This window comes from Saccostrea echinata, unplaced genomic scaffold (genome assembly GCF_033153115.1).
Source record: "Saccostrea echinata isolate AGI-Se365-2 ecotype Australia unplaced genomic scaffold, CSIRO_AGI_Sech_v1 ptg000009l, whole genome shotgun sequence".
NCBI classification, from domain to species: Eukaryota; Metazoa; Mollusca; class Bivalvia; order Ostreida; family Ostreidae; genus Saccostrea; species Saccostrea echinata.
The window spans coordinates 51,501,249-51,517,340 of NW_026889758.1; the positions used below are offsets into that span (position 1 = coordinate 51,501,249).

Consider the following 16,092-nt stretch of genomic DNA (forward strand, 5'->3'; position numbering starts at 1 on the left):
TGAGAACCGAATAAAAGAACTTGAATGGAATGGACACATAGATAATTTATGGAATGAGCTTCTTCTTGACCTAGAACCTGCATATAAGAAACCAAGACAATCGCTTGATGATAACCAACCGTCTACCAGCACTCAGTCGGGGGGTGGGGATGAACATAAAGAAGTAGAAAAACCCTACTTCATATGGAAAAGGGAAACCCGGACCTATAAAAAAAAATCTAGCCCGTGATACGACTTTTAAGGTGAAGTTCAATGACCAGTGGAGGGGAGATAGATTAATAGATATTCATGACAAATTACATAATATGTTCAATGATGTATTGTCACAAGCCAGAGGACATGATGCTGATTTGGGAAGGGTGGTACTAAGTCACCCTAATTTAAACAACCCCATTGTCGTCCCATTACAATCGTGGGAAAATCTCAATGCCGATACAGTGATGTCTGAGATTACCAAGGTGCTTAACTCTAACGAAACGATTCCTGTTGACGAACATTTACTCGTCACTGTAGGATCAATAGATTTGCCAAAGGGAGGCAGCTGGAGTGGAAATAAATTAGCAGTAACGTCGCTCTTTGGACCCAATAATTCTTTGAAAAAAAAGAAGTCTGTCTTGTACGTTGATAATGACAACAATCTCTGTTTACCCATTGCCATAGGCCTCTGTTTTATGAAAACCTGTAAAAAGGTAAATGCCGAAACGTGGTCTTGTTTAACCGGAAGTGACTCGGGGGTCAGGATGGATCACGTGATTCAACACAGAACCGTTCCCAAACACTATTATGGTAATTTACTTAAAAAAACACGTAGAAAATACCAAACGGAAATGGCGATTTGGCTTTGTAAAAAAGCAGGCGTTCCTGTAGACAGATATCTAGGGTTAAATGATATCGAACCTTTCGAAACCTTGTTGAACGTGAGTATCAATGTGGTGTCGTCCCGAGTAGGAAACAAATTTGTCCGAGTTACGAAAGAGAATTCGGAACAAACACGTCTTTATTTGTATCACGTGGAAACGGAAAACGAGAAACATTGGCATGGTATTGGGAGCATACAGGGGTTCTTCAATGCTGCTTATTTTTGCCATACGTGTTTGAAACCTTACAAAAACAAATATGCACATACTTGTGCGACGTCCTGCGACGTGTGTCTGTACGATAACTGTCCCGAGTCGGAAATGCAGGTTGGATGTCCATCTTGCGGTCGTGTATGTCGTTCACTCGCCTGCTTTGAAAGACACAAAATCGGTAAAATGGTGCGCAAAGACAAGATACCCCCTGCATGTGAATTGTGGCATCAGTGTAAGAAATGTCGCGTTAAACTGTCAACTGCTAAACGCAACCCTAAGCTACACGTCTGTGGCGAGTGGCAGTGTTCCAGTTGTTCCGAATATCACGTAGGGACACACCTTTGTTATCAAAAAGCATACCAATCGGATCCGGAAAAAGCGGAAAAGAAGTTCATCTTTTATGATTTTGAGACGCGCCAGGACGACATTTTTCATTGCGATCAAGGGTATACCCCCTCTTGTATCAGATGTCGAGAATGTGCCAAGAAGGAACAACAGTGTGCAAACTGTAGACTATGTCAAAATTGCCAGGATCCGTCTTGCGGACTGCATCAACATAAAGTAAATTTTGCAGTCTTACAGACCTCTTGTAATGCATGTGAAAAAAACGAATTAAACAAAGATTCTACATGTAGCGAGTGTGGTGTACGCTGTGTCAGGTGCTCTCAAATGAAAAAATCAAAATTCATTCGTTCTCCTTGTCCAGATACTTGTGGTCACCGGGAACTGATCTTTCGTGGTGAAGACGCCGCACAGCGATTTTGTGCCTACGTGACTCAACCACACGTCAAAAACACGATTTTAATCGCCCATAACGCCAAAAGTTTTGACTTGTATCCCATTTTAGAGGTTCTCATTGACCGACATTCGATTAGACCAGATAAAATCATTTACAACGGATCCAAAGTAATGTACATGCACATCGCAAACAAACTGAATCTCACATTTTTAGATTCGTTGAATTTCCTTCCCATGAAATTAGCAAAGATCCCAGAAGCTTTTGGTTTAGAAGAACTCAGCAAGGGATTCTTTCCTCATTTTTTTAATACGAGAGAACATCAGACTTACGTGGGTCCCTATCCGGCTCTAGAATTCTACGGATACAATTTCATGTCATCGGGAGAGAGAAAGAAATTGGTCACGTGGCATGCAAGTAAGAGTTCTGAAGTATTTAACTTTCAAGAAGAGATGTTGAAGTACTGTCGCTCGGACGGGGTTGCATAGCGTTTCGAAATACCGTTCTTCAAGCCACGACAATAGAAACTTCACATGTTCAACCCGATGGAACTATTTCAACGACGACCATAGATGGCGTAGACCCCTTTGATTACGTAACGATTGCCAGTGTTTGTATGGGTATTTATAAAACTTTATTTCTTAAACACAACCTTGAAGTAGAAATCACGAGGGATCAGACATCCAGCTGGCATGAGATGGACAACTATGAGGGGGTAAAAGGGGTATGGCTTGATGGAAAATGGGTAGCCCTCAGTGACCTGGAAAAAGAGGAAAATACAGAAGTGGGAAAACAACATTTGACGAGTCCCATTGCCGTCGTTCCTTCTCAAGGATACGTCTGTAAAGAGAATTATAGTAAAATCTCTATTCAATGGTTAGAATGGCTCATGCAACGAAGTCGACAACGAGGAACACCGGTTCATATCCGTCACGCTCTTAATGGGGGAGAGTACCACGTACCAGGGACCAATTACCGATGTGACGGTTTTGTCGAGAGTCCTACGGGGAAAGGCACCATATACGAATTTTACGGTAAGATATTTTACTCTGTATTACAAAATTTGGCATTGAATTTGCCCCTCCCTTGCCCCTAACGGAGGAGGGGGGGGGGGGCGGCGGCGGCGAATCTGGTGTTGAAAACATGTTTTACATCTTATGTGTGTTTTTTCTTAGGTTGTGTGTACCACGGTTGTCCGGATTGTTTCCAACAGGATCGATCCGATGTCAAGCACCCCGCAACGAACCAGACATTAGACGAACTCTTCAAGATGACTAAAAAGCGAGAACGAGAACTCAAAGAGCTTGGCTATCATCTGGTCGTCGTATGGGAGCATCAGTTTCGGTACCAGCTGGAGAAAAACACTGATTTGCAACAGTTTATCTCCACATTGGATCTGCAAGACAGACTTGACCCCCGTGACAGTTTCTTTGGGGGTCGTACCAATGCCATAAAACTCCATTATAAAGCTAAAGAGGACGAAACCATTCAGTATTATGATTTCACCAGTCTCTACCCTTGGACAAATAAATACTGTCGTTATCCCCTGGGTCATCCGACCATTATCACGGATGATTTTCGGGACATGTCAAATTATTTTGGCCTCGCCAAAATCAAAATCCTGCCACCTAGAAAATTGTACCACCCCGTGCTTCCGTACCGCTCTCAAGGGAAACTGAAATTTCCACTGTGCCGAACGTGTGCGGACTCTGAAAATCAGCATGACTGTAGTTGTTCTCTAGAGGAAAGAGCCATCACGGGCACGTGGTGCACTCCCGAAATCCAAATGGCAGTGTCAAAAGGGTACCAAATTTTAAAAATTTATGAGGTCTATCACTTTCAGCAATCGTCTCAATATGACCCTTCGGTGGGTGAGGGGGGTCTGTTTGCAAAGTACGTCAATACGTTTCTTAAGATTAAACAAGAAGCCTCGGGATTTCCTCCCGAGTGTGATAGCGAAGAGTCAAAACGGGAATACATTCGACAATACAGAGAAAAAGAGGGCATAGACTTGGAGTATGACAAAATTCAGAAAAATCCAGGTTTGCGCTGTTTAGCCAAACTCTGTCTCAATAGTTTTTGGGGGAAATTCGGTCAGAGACTAAGTATGAAACAATCCATGTTCTTCCACGAATCCGAATGTGATAAGTTGTTTCGGATTATCTCAGATCCTACTAAAGTACCTCATAATTTTCACATTGTTTCTAGGGACACGCTTCAATTTGAATGGAGTAATCATCCCATGTTTATGCCCCCGGATTGCAAAACAAACATATTTTTGGCAAGTTTCACTACTGCACATGCGCGATTACGCTTATATAGTGTATTAGATCGGTTGAGGGAGAACGTTCTGTATTTCGATACAGACAGTGTAATTTTCAAAACCAAAAAGTCGGACGACTTGCATTATCTCCCGATCGGAAACTATTTAGGGGAATTGACCAACGAGATCAAACCAGAAGATGGTCAAATTGTGGAATTTGTGTCGGGGGGTCCCAAAAATTATGCATACCGTACACTTTCTGGCAGGGAAGAATGTAAAGTTCGTGGGTTTACATTAAACTGGGCTAACTCTAAAGTGATCAATTTTGAAGCTATCAAATCCTTGATCTGTACAGCACAAGATAAGCAAATTGAAATTATCAATCCCTGTAAAATATCCAGAGACAGTCGAAAAAGGAAATTGTTAAACCGCATAGAAACCAAACGATATCAAATGGTTTACACCAAAAGGAGAATTCTGCCCAATTTAGATACGCTGCCATTTGGATTTTGTTAAAACCGTGAAAAAAAGTACACATTTTATTACCCTCTTTTATTTCAATGCTCAAATTACATTTCAATGTATTTATTAACTATAGTGTACGTTACATTATGTACAATAAAATTCATTAAAAAAAAGTCTTTTCTCTCAATTTAGCACTCAGTACGTAAGCCAAGGAATGTGTTTCTTGCGTCGTTTCATGGGTACACCAGGGGGTTTTCCTATTGTTTGAGTTCTACTGACGTAACCATTTCCTGTCTGTGAGGTGTCATTGATTGATTCACTCATCGTTGTATCGGTGAAGGTCTTTTCAGGCATTGGTTTTTGATCCTTGTTGTCATTTACTGTGTCTGGTTTAACAGGCTCTTCTTTATCCTCAATTTTTTTAAGGAGATGTTCGTATTTTAATTTAGGCACTAGTATCATTTCCCTCGCCATTTTTGTCTAATTGATGGACAATGGGTTTCAGTAACAGTGATACTAAGGGTAGATGTTTCAATAAAATCTCACGTTTCTGTCTCGTACTGACTTCTCTCGATCCCAGTGATCGAATGTACGATTGGTAAGGTTTCAGCTTATTTATATACTTCTTCGTCAGAGGATAGGTTCCCGTGTAAATATTTAGAGCTATTTCACTGATCACATCGTATTGCTCACTAGTCAAAGACTTCATAATTAGTTTCTGTTGAGCGCTGTTTGCACTCAACAGAAAATTTATAAATGCTTTCTGCTTCCGTATTCTCCGATTCATTTTTGCAATATGAATAAATTATGATCAAGTACATGTATTTATAGGGGTTGATAAATAACCATGTTCTCTCCAGGCAAGATGTGAGATCGAAGTTGGTATTCTTTGTTCTGAGTAGGTTCTAAACACACATGCAAATAGCCAAAATTTGCACGTGTTGCAGCTTCGTATGCTGCTTTGAAAAACGGTACACATCCTGGTAGTATTTGTGATCCAAAGGTGATGATCTGGCGGGAATCGCGGTAATTCTTGAATAAAAATCACATTTAGACAGTTCAGGGATATAGTCCTGGCATATTTACCAGGAGGGTATAAGTTTTGAGAAAGCATCACAGTGGTAACGTTACGGTGATGAGAAGTCACCGTAAAAAGATGTACACAATCTTGCGATTGAGCAACTTGTAGCATAAGATCGTCTAATACCACTATCGTGTGGTTTACACCCTCGGTATACTGCTCTATATCTTCCTTGGAGGGTAATCCTTGATGAAGAATGAGTCTCGGTATGTTTGCAATCATTTCGTCAAACATGGGTTGATGTTCAGAATAAGCATTGATGATTTTATCTACAGAAGTGGAAAACATGCCATCTTCATTTTGCAAGAGTCGTTTAGTGAAATGGGTCTTTCCGCTTTGCGTACTACCACAAATCAAAATTGTGGTGGGTGCTGAAAATGGTAGTAAGGATTTTGTTTTCCACCATTCGCTCTGCGTTGCCATGTTTCCCTTTCCTCCACTGATTCACGAATGATTTGACATGTAATACTGAACAAGTATTTATTAAAAAAAAAAAAGTCACCAATGTCGTATATCATGTTTATTGATACAAGAATTCATGTATGAAACTTCGTACAAAGTCATCATTAAGTTTAATGCTACTAGAAAATAAAGTATAAACACGTGACAAAGACATTTTAAGACACAATCTAGATATCAAAAATACAAGTACATAAAGCCCACACAAATCTGAATAGGAAGGTTGAAGTCGTTTACATTTAAAGTTACAGAATTCACTATTCTTATAAATAAAGTTCTCAATCTCTGGATAATTCCCAAGTGGTTTCCCAAGACTATCAAAAAAATCGGCCTCTGAGGAACTGTGTATGATTACAGCGATCCAATGTTCTCCAGGAAATGGCAAAGGTTGCGTATTGATGATGAAGGCACTTGGGTAATGCGTCACAACTTCCGGTAAAGTATTACTGGCATATACTCCTTTTACAAATCGTTTTAGGACAGGTTCCTTGTGCACAAAATCGAGGAGCTGTTTTGAATTCATGGTTGAATGTAATTGATGTCCCGGGACTTGTCCACTTCTAGTAGAGAGGAAAAAGTGGCAAACACCAAAACGTTTGCAGCTTTTGTTGTTGCTTGTTTGAACTTTAGTTCGAGTCTGGTGTTTCCTCTTCGAATCAGGTTTAAATATTCTTCACCAAAACCACAGGGATCTATGGTAAAGACGAACAGAGAATATCCGCTTCCAAAGTTGTCTCGAGTAATTACTAGCCCGGCGTCTTGATTCCATTTTCCAGAGGCCTCAAACAGTCGAGCATATGCTGATGAATAATGCCCTGTCGTGAAATCGGTTTTTAAGGGCCTTCCTGGGACACTTTCTCCGTTTACGTATATACCTACATCCGTTACACCAAAATGCTCGAAATTGAAAGGATTGGTTGTGTAATCCCCGTTAACAGCTTTTTGATCTACCAATCCTACAACGATGCGGTCGGGTACTGCCTGAGGAAAAATGTTGTCCCAGTAAAATTCAGTAGATCCTTTAGGAATAGTGTTCATTTTCAATTCATTTCTTGAGATGGTGTATTTTACAGGGGTAGATTCTATCTGCTTGCTGTGGTTTAATAGAACTCCAGGGTCTACTCGCACTTTGGCAACTTTGTACACGACATCTAGTAATTCCAGTTTGTAAGCCGGGGTGCTCTGTGCCGACATCATTACAAAAGGTGCACTAGATCTAAAAAGCTTGATGTAGATATCTACACCATTGATCAGGTATTTGTCGATGTCAAAAATATCTTCCATCAGGTTACCCTCTAGTTCAAATACTTTACTTTCCTGTGTATAGCCGTATCGCAGGACTAGTCCAGCATTGCCACCATTGTAGGCATTCGCATCACCCACATTTCCTTCGTCCTTAAAAAACAACTGGGACTGCTTTTGGGAAGATAACTCCTCTTTTCCACCAAACAGGACTGTTTTCAGGTATGCTTTCCAAGGATAATTATTTGTATTAAAGGAAACCAACTTGTTATTTAAGTAGACATCCATCTGCGAAAACATGCTTTGCAATGGGAGATTCACAATTCCAGTCTTCTCATTGGCCGCTAATGAGGAACCATCCGCTTTTAAAATCCTGGCTTTTACATACAATCGGCTTCTTTTCAAATCGATATATTCCGCCCCCGATCCAGATACGACTATTTCTATGGGAGTATCTGAAACTCCAATACTGGAAATCGGTCTGGCTTCAGTAAAATACACTTTTTCAACTGCTACCTGATTAGTGGGTGACGCAAAGAGAGAAAGTTCCATTGGCTGGGCTATGTCTTTATTATCACTGCTTAAGAAGGCCATCTTTACTGCTTAAAAACGTTCTTGTAACTATCGATCTTAAAGAGTTTTTTCGACTTTTGTGATGCCCTTTTTCCTCCAGATGTATGTCGCTTTTCAGGTCTTCCGTTCGTTTTCTTTTTCGAGACTGGTTTTTTCTTCCCAAGATTGAATTTCTTGCTCTCCCTCCTCCTCTTGTGCGATGTTGACGTCTTCAATTTTTTAGTAGGAATGACAGAGGAGTGTTTTGATGGTCTTTTTATACCCTTGGTCACCTTGACATAGGGAACGCCTTCTTTTACGTCTTTCACATGTTCCGATTTGGCTCTCTCTTCCACGGCAGCCACCGGTGTCACTTGAGGGGTAGGGTTAACGGATTCTAACTGTGAATGAGGTCTAATCGGAATAACATAAGATTTTCGTTTTCTCATACCCCTTCCAATTTGTTTGGGTTTATATTTGTAAGGACTGAACTTTTTCTCTGCCATGTTTTTATAAAAAGCTTCCCAGATTTTAGGGTCACTGATGTACGTCTGACTATTCATTATAAAACGTAAGGGAATTTCTTAAAGTGAAGTGTAGCGCTCACCGGTCCGTCTAAGAATGAGACTAAGTTGCCTGCTCTGTCCGTTATATATATACAGATCTGTTGTAATTGACCAATCTTTACGGGAAGATAATAAGGTAACGTGTAGATGATGTTGTTCTCCTGTTTTTCTCCAAGAAAAACTCGTCTTAAGAGGGGTACGTCCTTGCCCCCAACAATGGTTTCCTCACATATGTCACAGCATATGTACACATCGGGAGTTTTCTTGGCTGGATCCCAACTCTCTGTAGTAAATTCTGTTAAAGCAACTGTCCAGTATCCATCCAATTGAATTTGTTTATTCAAGTGAACTCGAAAACAATTGGGTTTATTGTCAAAATATTCGGAGCTGTCTGTAGACCTCAACACCATTCGAAGGCTCATCTTGACTGATGATAATTCATTGAAAAAAACTGTTTTTATTTGGTGTTTTCTAGAGAACTTTCGGGAATCCACGAATTGAATTTACTAGGCCATCCTTCCCATTTTACGTACACTTCCTTTGTATTACCGCGTTTTCTCTTTTTCAACACCTTTTCCACTCTATACAGAATATCTCCCGACTTCATGACTTTTTGAAGTTCCGATTCATAAAAAGTGCCTTCTATTGGATCATCGGCTAAATCCTTTATTTTGTACACAGGTATACCAGCTCTCTTGTAGCGATTAGACACTTTAAAATATTCTTCAGTCCATTTTTGCTGGTAGTCTCTTTGAAATGGATGTTTAAGCTGTGAAATACGTACGTCATCTCCTATTTTGTACTTAAAAAGTGGTTTAGTCCTTTTCTTTTTACTAAACGATTTTATTGTTTTTTCCAACTTGTTTTTGCTCACAGGATTCTTTTTCCTCGTATTGAGATAGGAAATGAGTCTCACTTCATCTGCATTTTCCTTGGTGACAGTTACAGGTGCTTGCTCCCCTAGAGATCTATGAGGTCTCTGGTTATAACTAGTCACTAAATCTTGTAAAACTTCAACATAACGGTATGTTCTATTTTTCAGAAAATAACGATACATAAGATTTTTCATGGTACGAATAACTCTTTCGGCATAGTTTGCTTTAGTTTCATTCTGGGTGTATATGACATGCACACCCTCTTTTTTTAAAAACGCTTTTACCGAGCGATTTTTAAATTCGCTCCCTTCGTCTGTTCTGAGCGTTTGAGGTTTTCGTCCTGTTTGAAAAACTGATTTTAAACCTTCTGTGACGTTTTGATGCTGCTTATTTTTCAAAGGTACTATGAATAAAAAGCGACTGAATATATCTATTAACACTAACAAAAATTTATAACCATCGTTCTCGGAAGAAATGTTGCTGACATGGGCTAAATCACCATCCCACATGGAGTCAATCGTATTCACTACAACCTTAGAGCGAGGAAATGACCGACGGATAGGTTTTAATAAACTGTAGGGATCCTCGTTATTCAAAAATTGTCTAATTCTCATTCTTCCAATTTTATGCTTTCCTTCTTTTTTTACAGCCTGATAAAGTTTCTCAGGACCTGCAAATGCACCTGGATTTCCGGGAGTATAGTATAGCTTTCTCAAATAGTCTGTGTACTTTGCCATCCTGTACCTAACTGATTATTTCCTCTCAGTTTTATATTATATACCAAATCAAACACAGGAATAGAATTTTTTTTCAGATGTATAATTTATTATGAATTTAAAAGTATTTATTATACATGTACATAAACAAGGATACATATAAGTATTTACATTAGTCACTCATAACAAAATAATTTAAGAGTTCTTTTTTATTCAATATCACTTTTATTCAGAATCACTTTCGATTGTCTGTGAGTCTTGTAAGTCACCGACATTACATTCCATGGACACATCTTCTGTCGGATTATATCCAAAAGGAGTACACTCTGGACAACTTAACATTCCAAGCTGATTTTGATGGGACTCGCTGAACACACACAGTTCTGTATCATTTAATTCGGGAACATATTCTCGTACTTCTTCAACGGCTTGTAGTAATTTAGTCAACTTGTATTTGTTCAAAGACACACCTTTTCTGGTTGGTACCGGTTCTAGGGCATCGTCTGGCTTCCAAAAGTGCCTAATGTCTACTGAGGTATACCCAGGGTTAACAGAGACGAAGACACCCCCTCCAATATGCCATTTCATCTCTACATCAGCTTCATTGTTTTGCAGATAGTTGGCGATATCTGGTAGAAGAGACTCAAATTTCAGCCATCGGCACAACGGGAATGTCACCCCCTTCTTTGTTGCAAAATAACGACCGTTAGATTCTGTAAAGTGACGGATGTGAATATTGATATCCCCCTTGAATGGCACGGCTGTAAGGAAAAGATCGTTGAAGTCATCCAGACTGATTCTACACCGCTCTTCTTGTGAGTTTTGTTGTTCTGAAGGGTTACTTTTCGGCTCAGACTTAATAATTCGTTTTTCTGACATGTTCACAACCAGCGACCTGGCCATTGCTAACTTCTTTTCGTACTCGGACATGTTATTATCACCGACTGAGAGAAGCTTGGATAAGTCTGTTTGGTTAGCTTTCATAAGTGCCATTCGAAGACCTGTAAAACCTTTTGGTCCTCTGCGTAGAATGATACTTATTAGCTTTCTGTTACGATCATAACTGGTCTTTTCGGCTTCAATCTGCTGTCTCATCTCGTCGGTTATAATGTTGGAGGCAAAGAGATGCCCAGCAACGGAAGAGGTCATCATTTTTTTCACCAGAGTCGTGTAGTTTGCTTTGATTATATCCTGATGTTTCTGTTCCATCTTTGCTGAAGAGAGGGTGATGCTTCTTTTACGATCAATTCAGATATGTTGGAAATTTTTACAATAAACCCGTTTTTATAACAAAATTGTCACGTGCTTGATTGACCTTAGACTTTTCATAAAAAGGAGTGTTTTTTCTTTTTAAAAAAAGTGACTGCAGACAATTTTGACTGCAGACGGAATTGATCTCAGACGTAATTGACTGTAGACATTTTTCTTGGAGATAATAGTAAATCCTGACTGTATACTGAATTGACGGTAGACATTTTGATAGTATTTAGTTTTTCTTTCACTTTTTTTTTTTTTAATGTAGTGAAGAGTTTCTGATATTATATTCATAATATCTTCCACAGTATCCGCCATTTCTCTCAACACATAAAGCGGATTTCCATGACGTACTTTTTCTTTTCTATGAATAAGCCAGTGAAGACTGTAATCCATTTTTTCTGACAGTTCCCTAAACTGGTCCACTAGATCTTTAAGTTTTCTCCAGTCTGAAGCGCCCACTTTAATATCATCTCTTTTCATAATTTTGACTTGTGTTTTAAGAGCAAGTGCGCTTCTAACGCATTTCATCAGACGTGTAATGTGCATCAGCAGCTCTTCTTCTTTTCGATTGGTTAAAACGTTAAAAATGTTTTTACACATTCTGTTCCATTGCAATTTTGTTCTTCTTAATTGTCTTTCCATTGTCAGACCTTCCATTTTCAGCAAAAGGTATGATGTCTTACGCAAAAAACACCTCAGTTTATATACACGACAGTCCTCGTCACTCCCTTTTTTTTTTAATTACACTTGACCTCAGACATTTTGATGTTATTTAGTTTTTGAAGTAGGATAGGTGACAACAATATCTCGACATGATCAATTCTTCTTTTAAAATGAGCCCTGTCAACAGCATATTGCATCCATATTCCTTTCCGTTCTTCATAAGGAATTGCAATTATATGTACACGATCATTAAATTGAATATTCCTTTGCACTGGTTTCATTTTGTTTCACTAAAGGAGTGTCTGTTCACAGAAAGAGATCGATCTAAAATACTAATGTTCACTCTTCCTTCAATTTATTTATACAAACTAATCATGAATATGAGTCTATGCACTAATTTGTTGTTCACTGGGCGTCCAATCACCCCAATACTCTTCGTGTCGCCAAGTTCCATCAGGCCACAAGAAAGTCATTGTACCGTTGCAGTAACTTTCAATTTGAGATTCGTAATGAGCGTCTTTCATGATGCTGTACGGTACACGGTCGGCCATGATAGTTTTCAGGACTTCTGAGAACTCCATTGGTTCCTCCAAAGACACATCTTCAAGATCACATGCGCGCAAGCAAAAGGTTGCCATCTTCAATGGATCGAGTTTTGATTCCTTGGCCAGTTTCACCAAACAATGTTTCTCGTGTACAAATTTCGTTCTCAAAGAATATTGCTTTTTACAAAAGTCACAGGACCGGCAATCTCCATTATCTGCAATATACTTATCAATCCGTTTTTTGACAATGGCTCCCCACTTCAAAAAGTTTCTAAAGTATATCTCATCATTGCATAGAATATCCTCACTGCTCCAATAATCATCCATTTTGCTGTTTTATAAAGAATTATTATATATTTTTGTCTCTTCTCCTTATATAGATCGTCAGACGGCTTTGGGAGTGGTTGGTGATTATTTATGTGACCCTAGACAGTTTTTGAGGGGATGGGTGACCCAAAACGGTTTGATGGGATGGGGGTGACCCCAAACGCTTTAATGGAATGTGTGACCTCAGACGGTTTTATGGGATGGGCCATGACGTCATTGACCCCAGACGGCTTGATGGGATGGGTGACCCCAGACGGACCAATGACGTCATTGACCCCAAATAGACCCCAGACTATACCCCTTACTACTGAGGAATCTTTTTCGTGCCAGCATCCACAGCGACACGGGACCTCGGTTTAAACGGTCTCATCCGAAGGACCAGTCTCCACGTCCCACAGTGGGATTCGAACCAGCGACGTAAGATCAACTCTTACTCTGCGACTCTAGAGCAGACGCTCTACCACTGCGCCACGCGGGCGACTTGTAATCCCGTAACATAGCATCAAAAGATATGCTTAGTTTATTTCGGGCAAATTCATGTTTTTGATGTAATTTTTCTGACAGATTTTGGGCGTATTTAGAACTTGATTTTGATTTATATTTTACAGGATCAACACTGTCAAGCATTAAATCTACTGTGCGTGTGACCGATCGCCCAAACACCATACCCCCGTGGCCTCATGAGAATATGACTGGTTTACTAACATGAGTAAGGGTGTCGAGTCATCCCAATCTTTTTGATTTTTTCTAACAAATGCTGAGAGCATAATTTCAATTGTGTTCTATTTGCCTTTTCTATCATCCCATCAGGCTTAGGTCTATAGGGAGTAATACGAGTTTTATCTATACCCAGTATTTTACACATTTCTTTGAAAATATCAGATCTAAATGTTTGTCCTTGATCAAAAATGGAGACTACATGAATTATAAATTTCTGGACAATTGAAACTGATTTCTTATTTCTAATAGGGATAGCTGCCGTCACGGTAGCTCAGTCGGTAGAGCGCTCGTATGTTCGAATCACTGCCGCGACTGACCTAAGTCGATAAGAAATAGGTAGCAACTGTTCCTTCGCCAAGTGCTCGGCACTTTGAAGGGAAAGTTGCGAGACCTTATAATTTTCCTTTTTACTTGGCATTGGTTTTCATTGGGATGTTCATTTTGCAAATGTTTGTCTTCTGCCTTACTGCAATGTTTACAATCTAGATCTCCCCTTAGACAAGGTCTACGGAACAAAGCGTCCGCATTATTATGAGAACAATCTGTTTTATATTCAATTTTAAAGTTTTTTGATGACAAAAATTTAAACCAATATGCTACCTGGCCCTCTGGATTTTTGAAATTCAGCAATCAAGTGAAAGACCCATGATCTGTTTACTTTGAAGGTTTCCTATATAAATAGTGGTGGTAGTGCTTTATTGAATTTACAATAGCTAATAACTCTCTTCTAGTAAAAAATATCGACGCTGAATGTATTACTGTAATAAGGTTGAAATGCTTCACGCTATAAGGCTGCACCGCAACAGACGTTGAAGGTTCATCTTTGGACATTGCATCTTTTGCTTGGGACTCTCGCTGTCACTCCTGCTGCTGGATTTGTTAGAGGACAGGGACCCGGAGCGACCTCTGACTTCGGGAGTGGAGCTTCTACGCTTCGCAGGGGAGTGAGGGATGCTACCCCCGGGATAGAAACTAAGCTCTCGCTCAGTAGAGGGAGCTCAAGGGAAGGGTCTAGGAGAACTATGGGAAAGTCTGTAACGGCCCCACACATACACAGTCAGGGCTATCATCTTACATTTATATGCTTCCAGTGCCTCCTCTGCAGCCCAACCTGCAAGACCATGACTACGGCGTATGATCTCCATGCGCCTAGAGCTAGAGTATTTTCCCGTGCAAGTACATTGTATTATGATTATCCTGTCCAGTGCCTAAGAAATGTCAAGTGCCAACCAGAGCACATGAATGCGAATCCAGAGTTGCTCCAGGATGTCTCTCCGCACTAAAACCTTTCGTTCAAAGATTTGTGAGGATCTACAAACACCACATTTGAAAACAATCTGATCCTCTACTCTCGACATTCTGAAAATGAATAAACGAATGGAAAATATACATGAACAATTCTACAAAGTATCTGTAATGTTGGTGAGGCAAACATGCACGGCATCAATCTCCCTTGCAGAGTTGTCGTTCGTTTCTCTCTCAGACACCTCTGTGATGGGCTCACGTCAAGATTTTTGACATTAACGTAAAAAACATGACATTCCAAGGATTATATCAAATTAAACTAATAGTTCTAGATATACTTAGTAAATATCTACATTAAAATAGAAACACTAGTACAGGCATTTTATTATAATAAATTTAAACAAACGCACTATTTCTCGTGCTTATCACTGTGATATACGCGAGCCAACGACAGAGGTGAATGTATGAGCCGATAGTAGAGAGTGGCACGGCATAAGTGTACAACTAATAAAGTTTTAAAGTTTTCTATTAGAAAGTTTATTATTTATGAATTTAGGTGTAACGGTAGTTTGAATCGTCACCGATTCTATTTAACAGGTCGAGACCACTAGATTTTCTGACGTCAGCGTAAATTTGAATGTTAAATTAGCTATCTGTTTACTTTACCGACTGGTGAACGAGTCGCAATGCATTATGGGCTATTACAAGTTTCAATACGAACTCGGTAAAGAGCAACTTGCATTGTCTCTTGGAAACTCATTTTCAATTCTTCTTTTATGTTTGTGGAAGAAATATTGAAAATGATGTATAATCTTTTCATTCCTATGCTCACATTTACAAAGTGTGCTTAATGAAGCCTTATATCAACTTGTAATACATCGGCGTCAACTATTGTGAAAGAGACGTAGGTGCTATTGTGACGATAAACCATTGAGAGTGTTTTTTTTTCACGTGATTTAAAACATTTTTGTGACGTCATTCTTTTGTTTCTACAGTCCCATATTTCAAAAAGTGTACTACTAGCTAAAGTCCAATATTATTTTCAGGAGTACAGTATTGTATCTTATATTGTATTCCAAAATAATACTGGACTGTGTGAAACGAAGGATGACGTCACCATGTTTTTACACAACGAATGAATAAGGCAACAAATAGACGAAAATTATGCACTTTATATAGAAATCGACATCTGGTAATCCAATTCAAGCTATATAGAAATCAACATCTAATCCAATTTCAGCTATATATAATCAAATGCAAGCTGTATGGAAATTAACATATCGTAAACCAGTTCATGCAACGAAACTTCC

At 39.3% G+C, this 16,092-nt stretch overlaps 5 protein-coding genes across 5 annotated transcripts; 2 read left to right on the forward strand and 3 right to left on the reverse strand.

Annotated features, from left to right (window-relative positions):
- Positions 1 to 305: 305 nt before the first annotated feature.
- On the forward strand, positions 306 to 2,294 carry LOC133182858 (uncharacterized). The gene has a single exon (XM_061317705.1). It carries the CDS (start codon positions 306 to 308, stop codon positions 2,292 to 2,294), a length of 1,989 nt encoding a protein of 662 aa, XP_061173689.1.
- Positions 2,295 to 2,503: 209 nt separating this feature from the next.
- LOC133182859 (uncharacterized) lies at positions 2,504 to 4,585 on the forward strand. The gene is made up of 2 exons (XM_061317706.1): positions 2,504 to 2,840; positions 2,982 to 4,585. Exons 1-2 carry the CDS (start codon positions 2,504 to 2,506, stop codon positions 4,583 to 4,585), a joined length of 1,941 nt encoding a protein of 646 aa, XP_061173690.1.
- Positions 4,586 to 6,593: 2,008 nt separating this feature from the next.
- LOC133182860 (uncharacterized protein F54H12.2-like) lies at positions 6,594 to 7,910 on the reverse strand. The gene has a single exon (XM_061317707.1). It carries the CDS (start codon positions 7,908 to 7,910, stop codon positions 6,594 to 6,596), a length of 1,317 nt encoding a protein of 438 aa, XP_061173691.1.
- Positions 7,911 to 8,891: 981 nt separating this feature from the next.
- LOC133182861 (uncharacterized) lies at positions 8,892 to 10,046 on the reverse strand. The gene has a single exon (XM_061317708.1). The coding sequence runs from the start codon at positions 10,044 to 10,046 to the stop codon at positions 8,892 to 8,894; it is 1,155 nt and encodes a 384-aa protein (XP_061173692.1).
- A 204-nt stretch (positions 10,047 to 10,250) lies between these two features.
- LOC133183923 (uncharacterized) lies at positions 10,251 to 11,234 on the reverse strand. Its single transcript, XM_061318804.1, has one exon. The coding sequence runs from the start codon at positions 11,232 to 11,234 to the stop codon at positions 10,251 to 10,253; it is 984 nt and encodes a 327-aa protein (XP_061174788.1).
- Positions 11,235 to 16,092: the final 4,858 nt, after the last annotated feature.

Bases quoted from the DNA above. Each gene is read 5' to 3' on its own strand.
- LOC133182858 (XM_061317705.1), top strand. From the start codon at position 306: ATGTTCAATGATGTATTGTCACAAGCCAGAGGACATGATGCTGATTTG.
- LOC133182859 (XM_061317706.1), top strand. From the start codon at position 2,504: ATGGACAACTATGAGGGGGTAAAAGGGGTATGGCTTGATGGAAAATGG. The intron at 2,841-2,981 runs GTAAGATATTTT...GTTTTTTCTTAG, and splicing joins CACCATATACGAATTTTACG to GTTGTGTGTACCACGGTTGT.
- LOC133182860 (XM_061317707.1), bottom strand. From the start codon at position 7,910: ATGGCCTTCTTAAGCAGTGATAATAAAGACATAGCCCAGCCAATGGAA.
- LOC133182861 (XM_061317708.1), bottom strand. From the start codon at position 10,046: ATGGCAAAGTACACAGACTATTTGAGAAAGCTATACTATACTCCCGGA.
- LOC133183923 (XM_061318804.1), bottom strand. From the start codon at position 11,234: ATGGAACAGAAACATCAGGATATAATCAAAGCAAACTACACGACTCTG.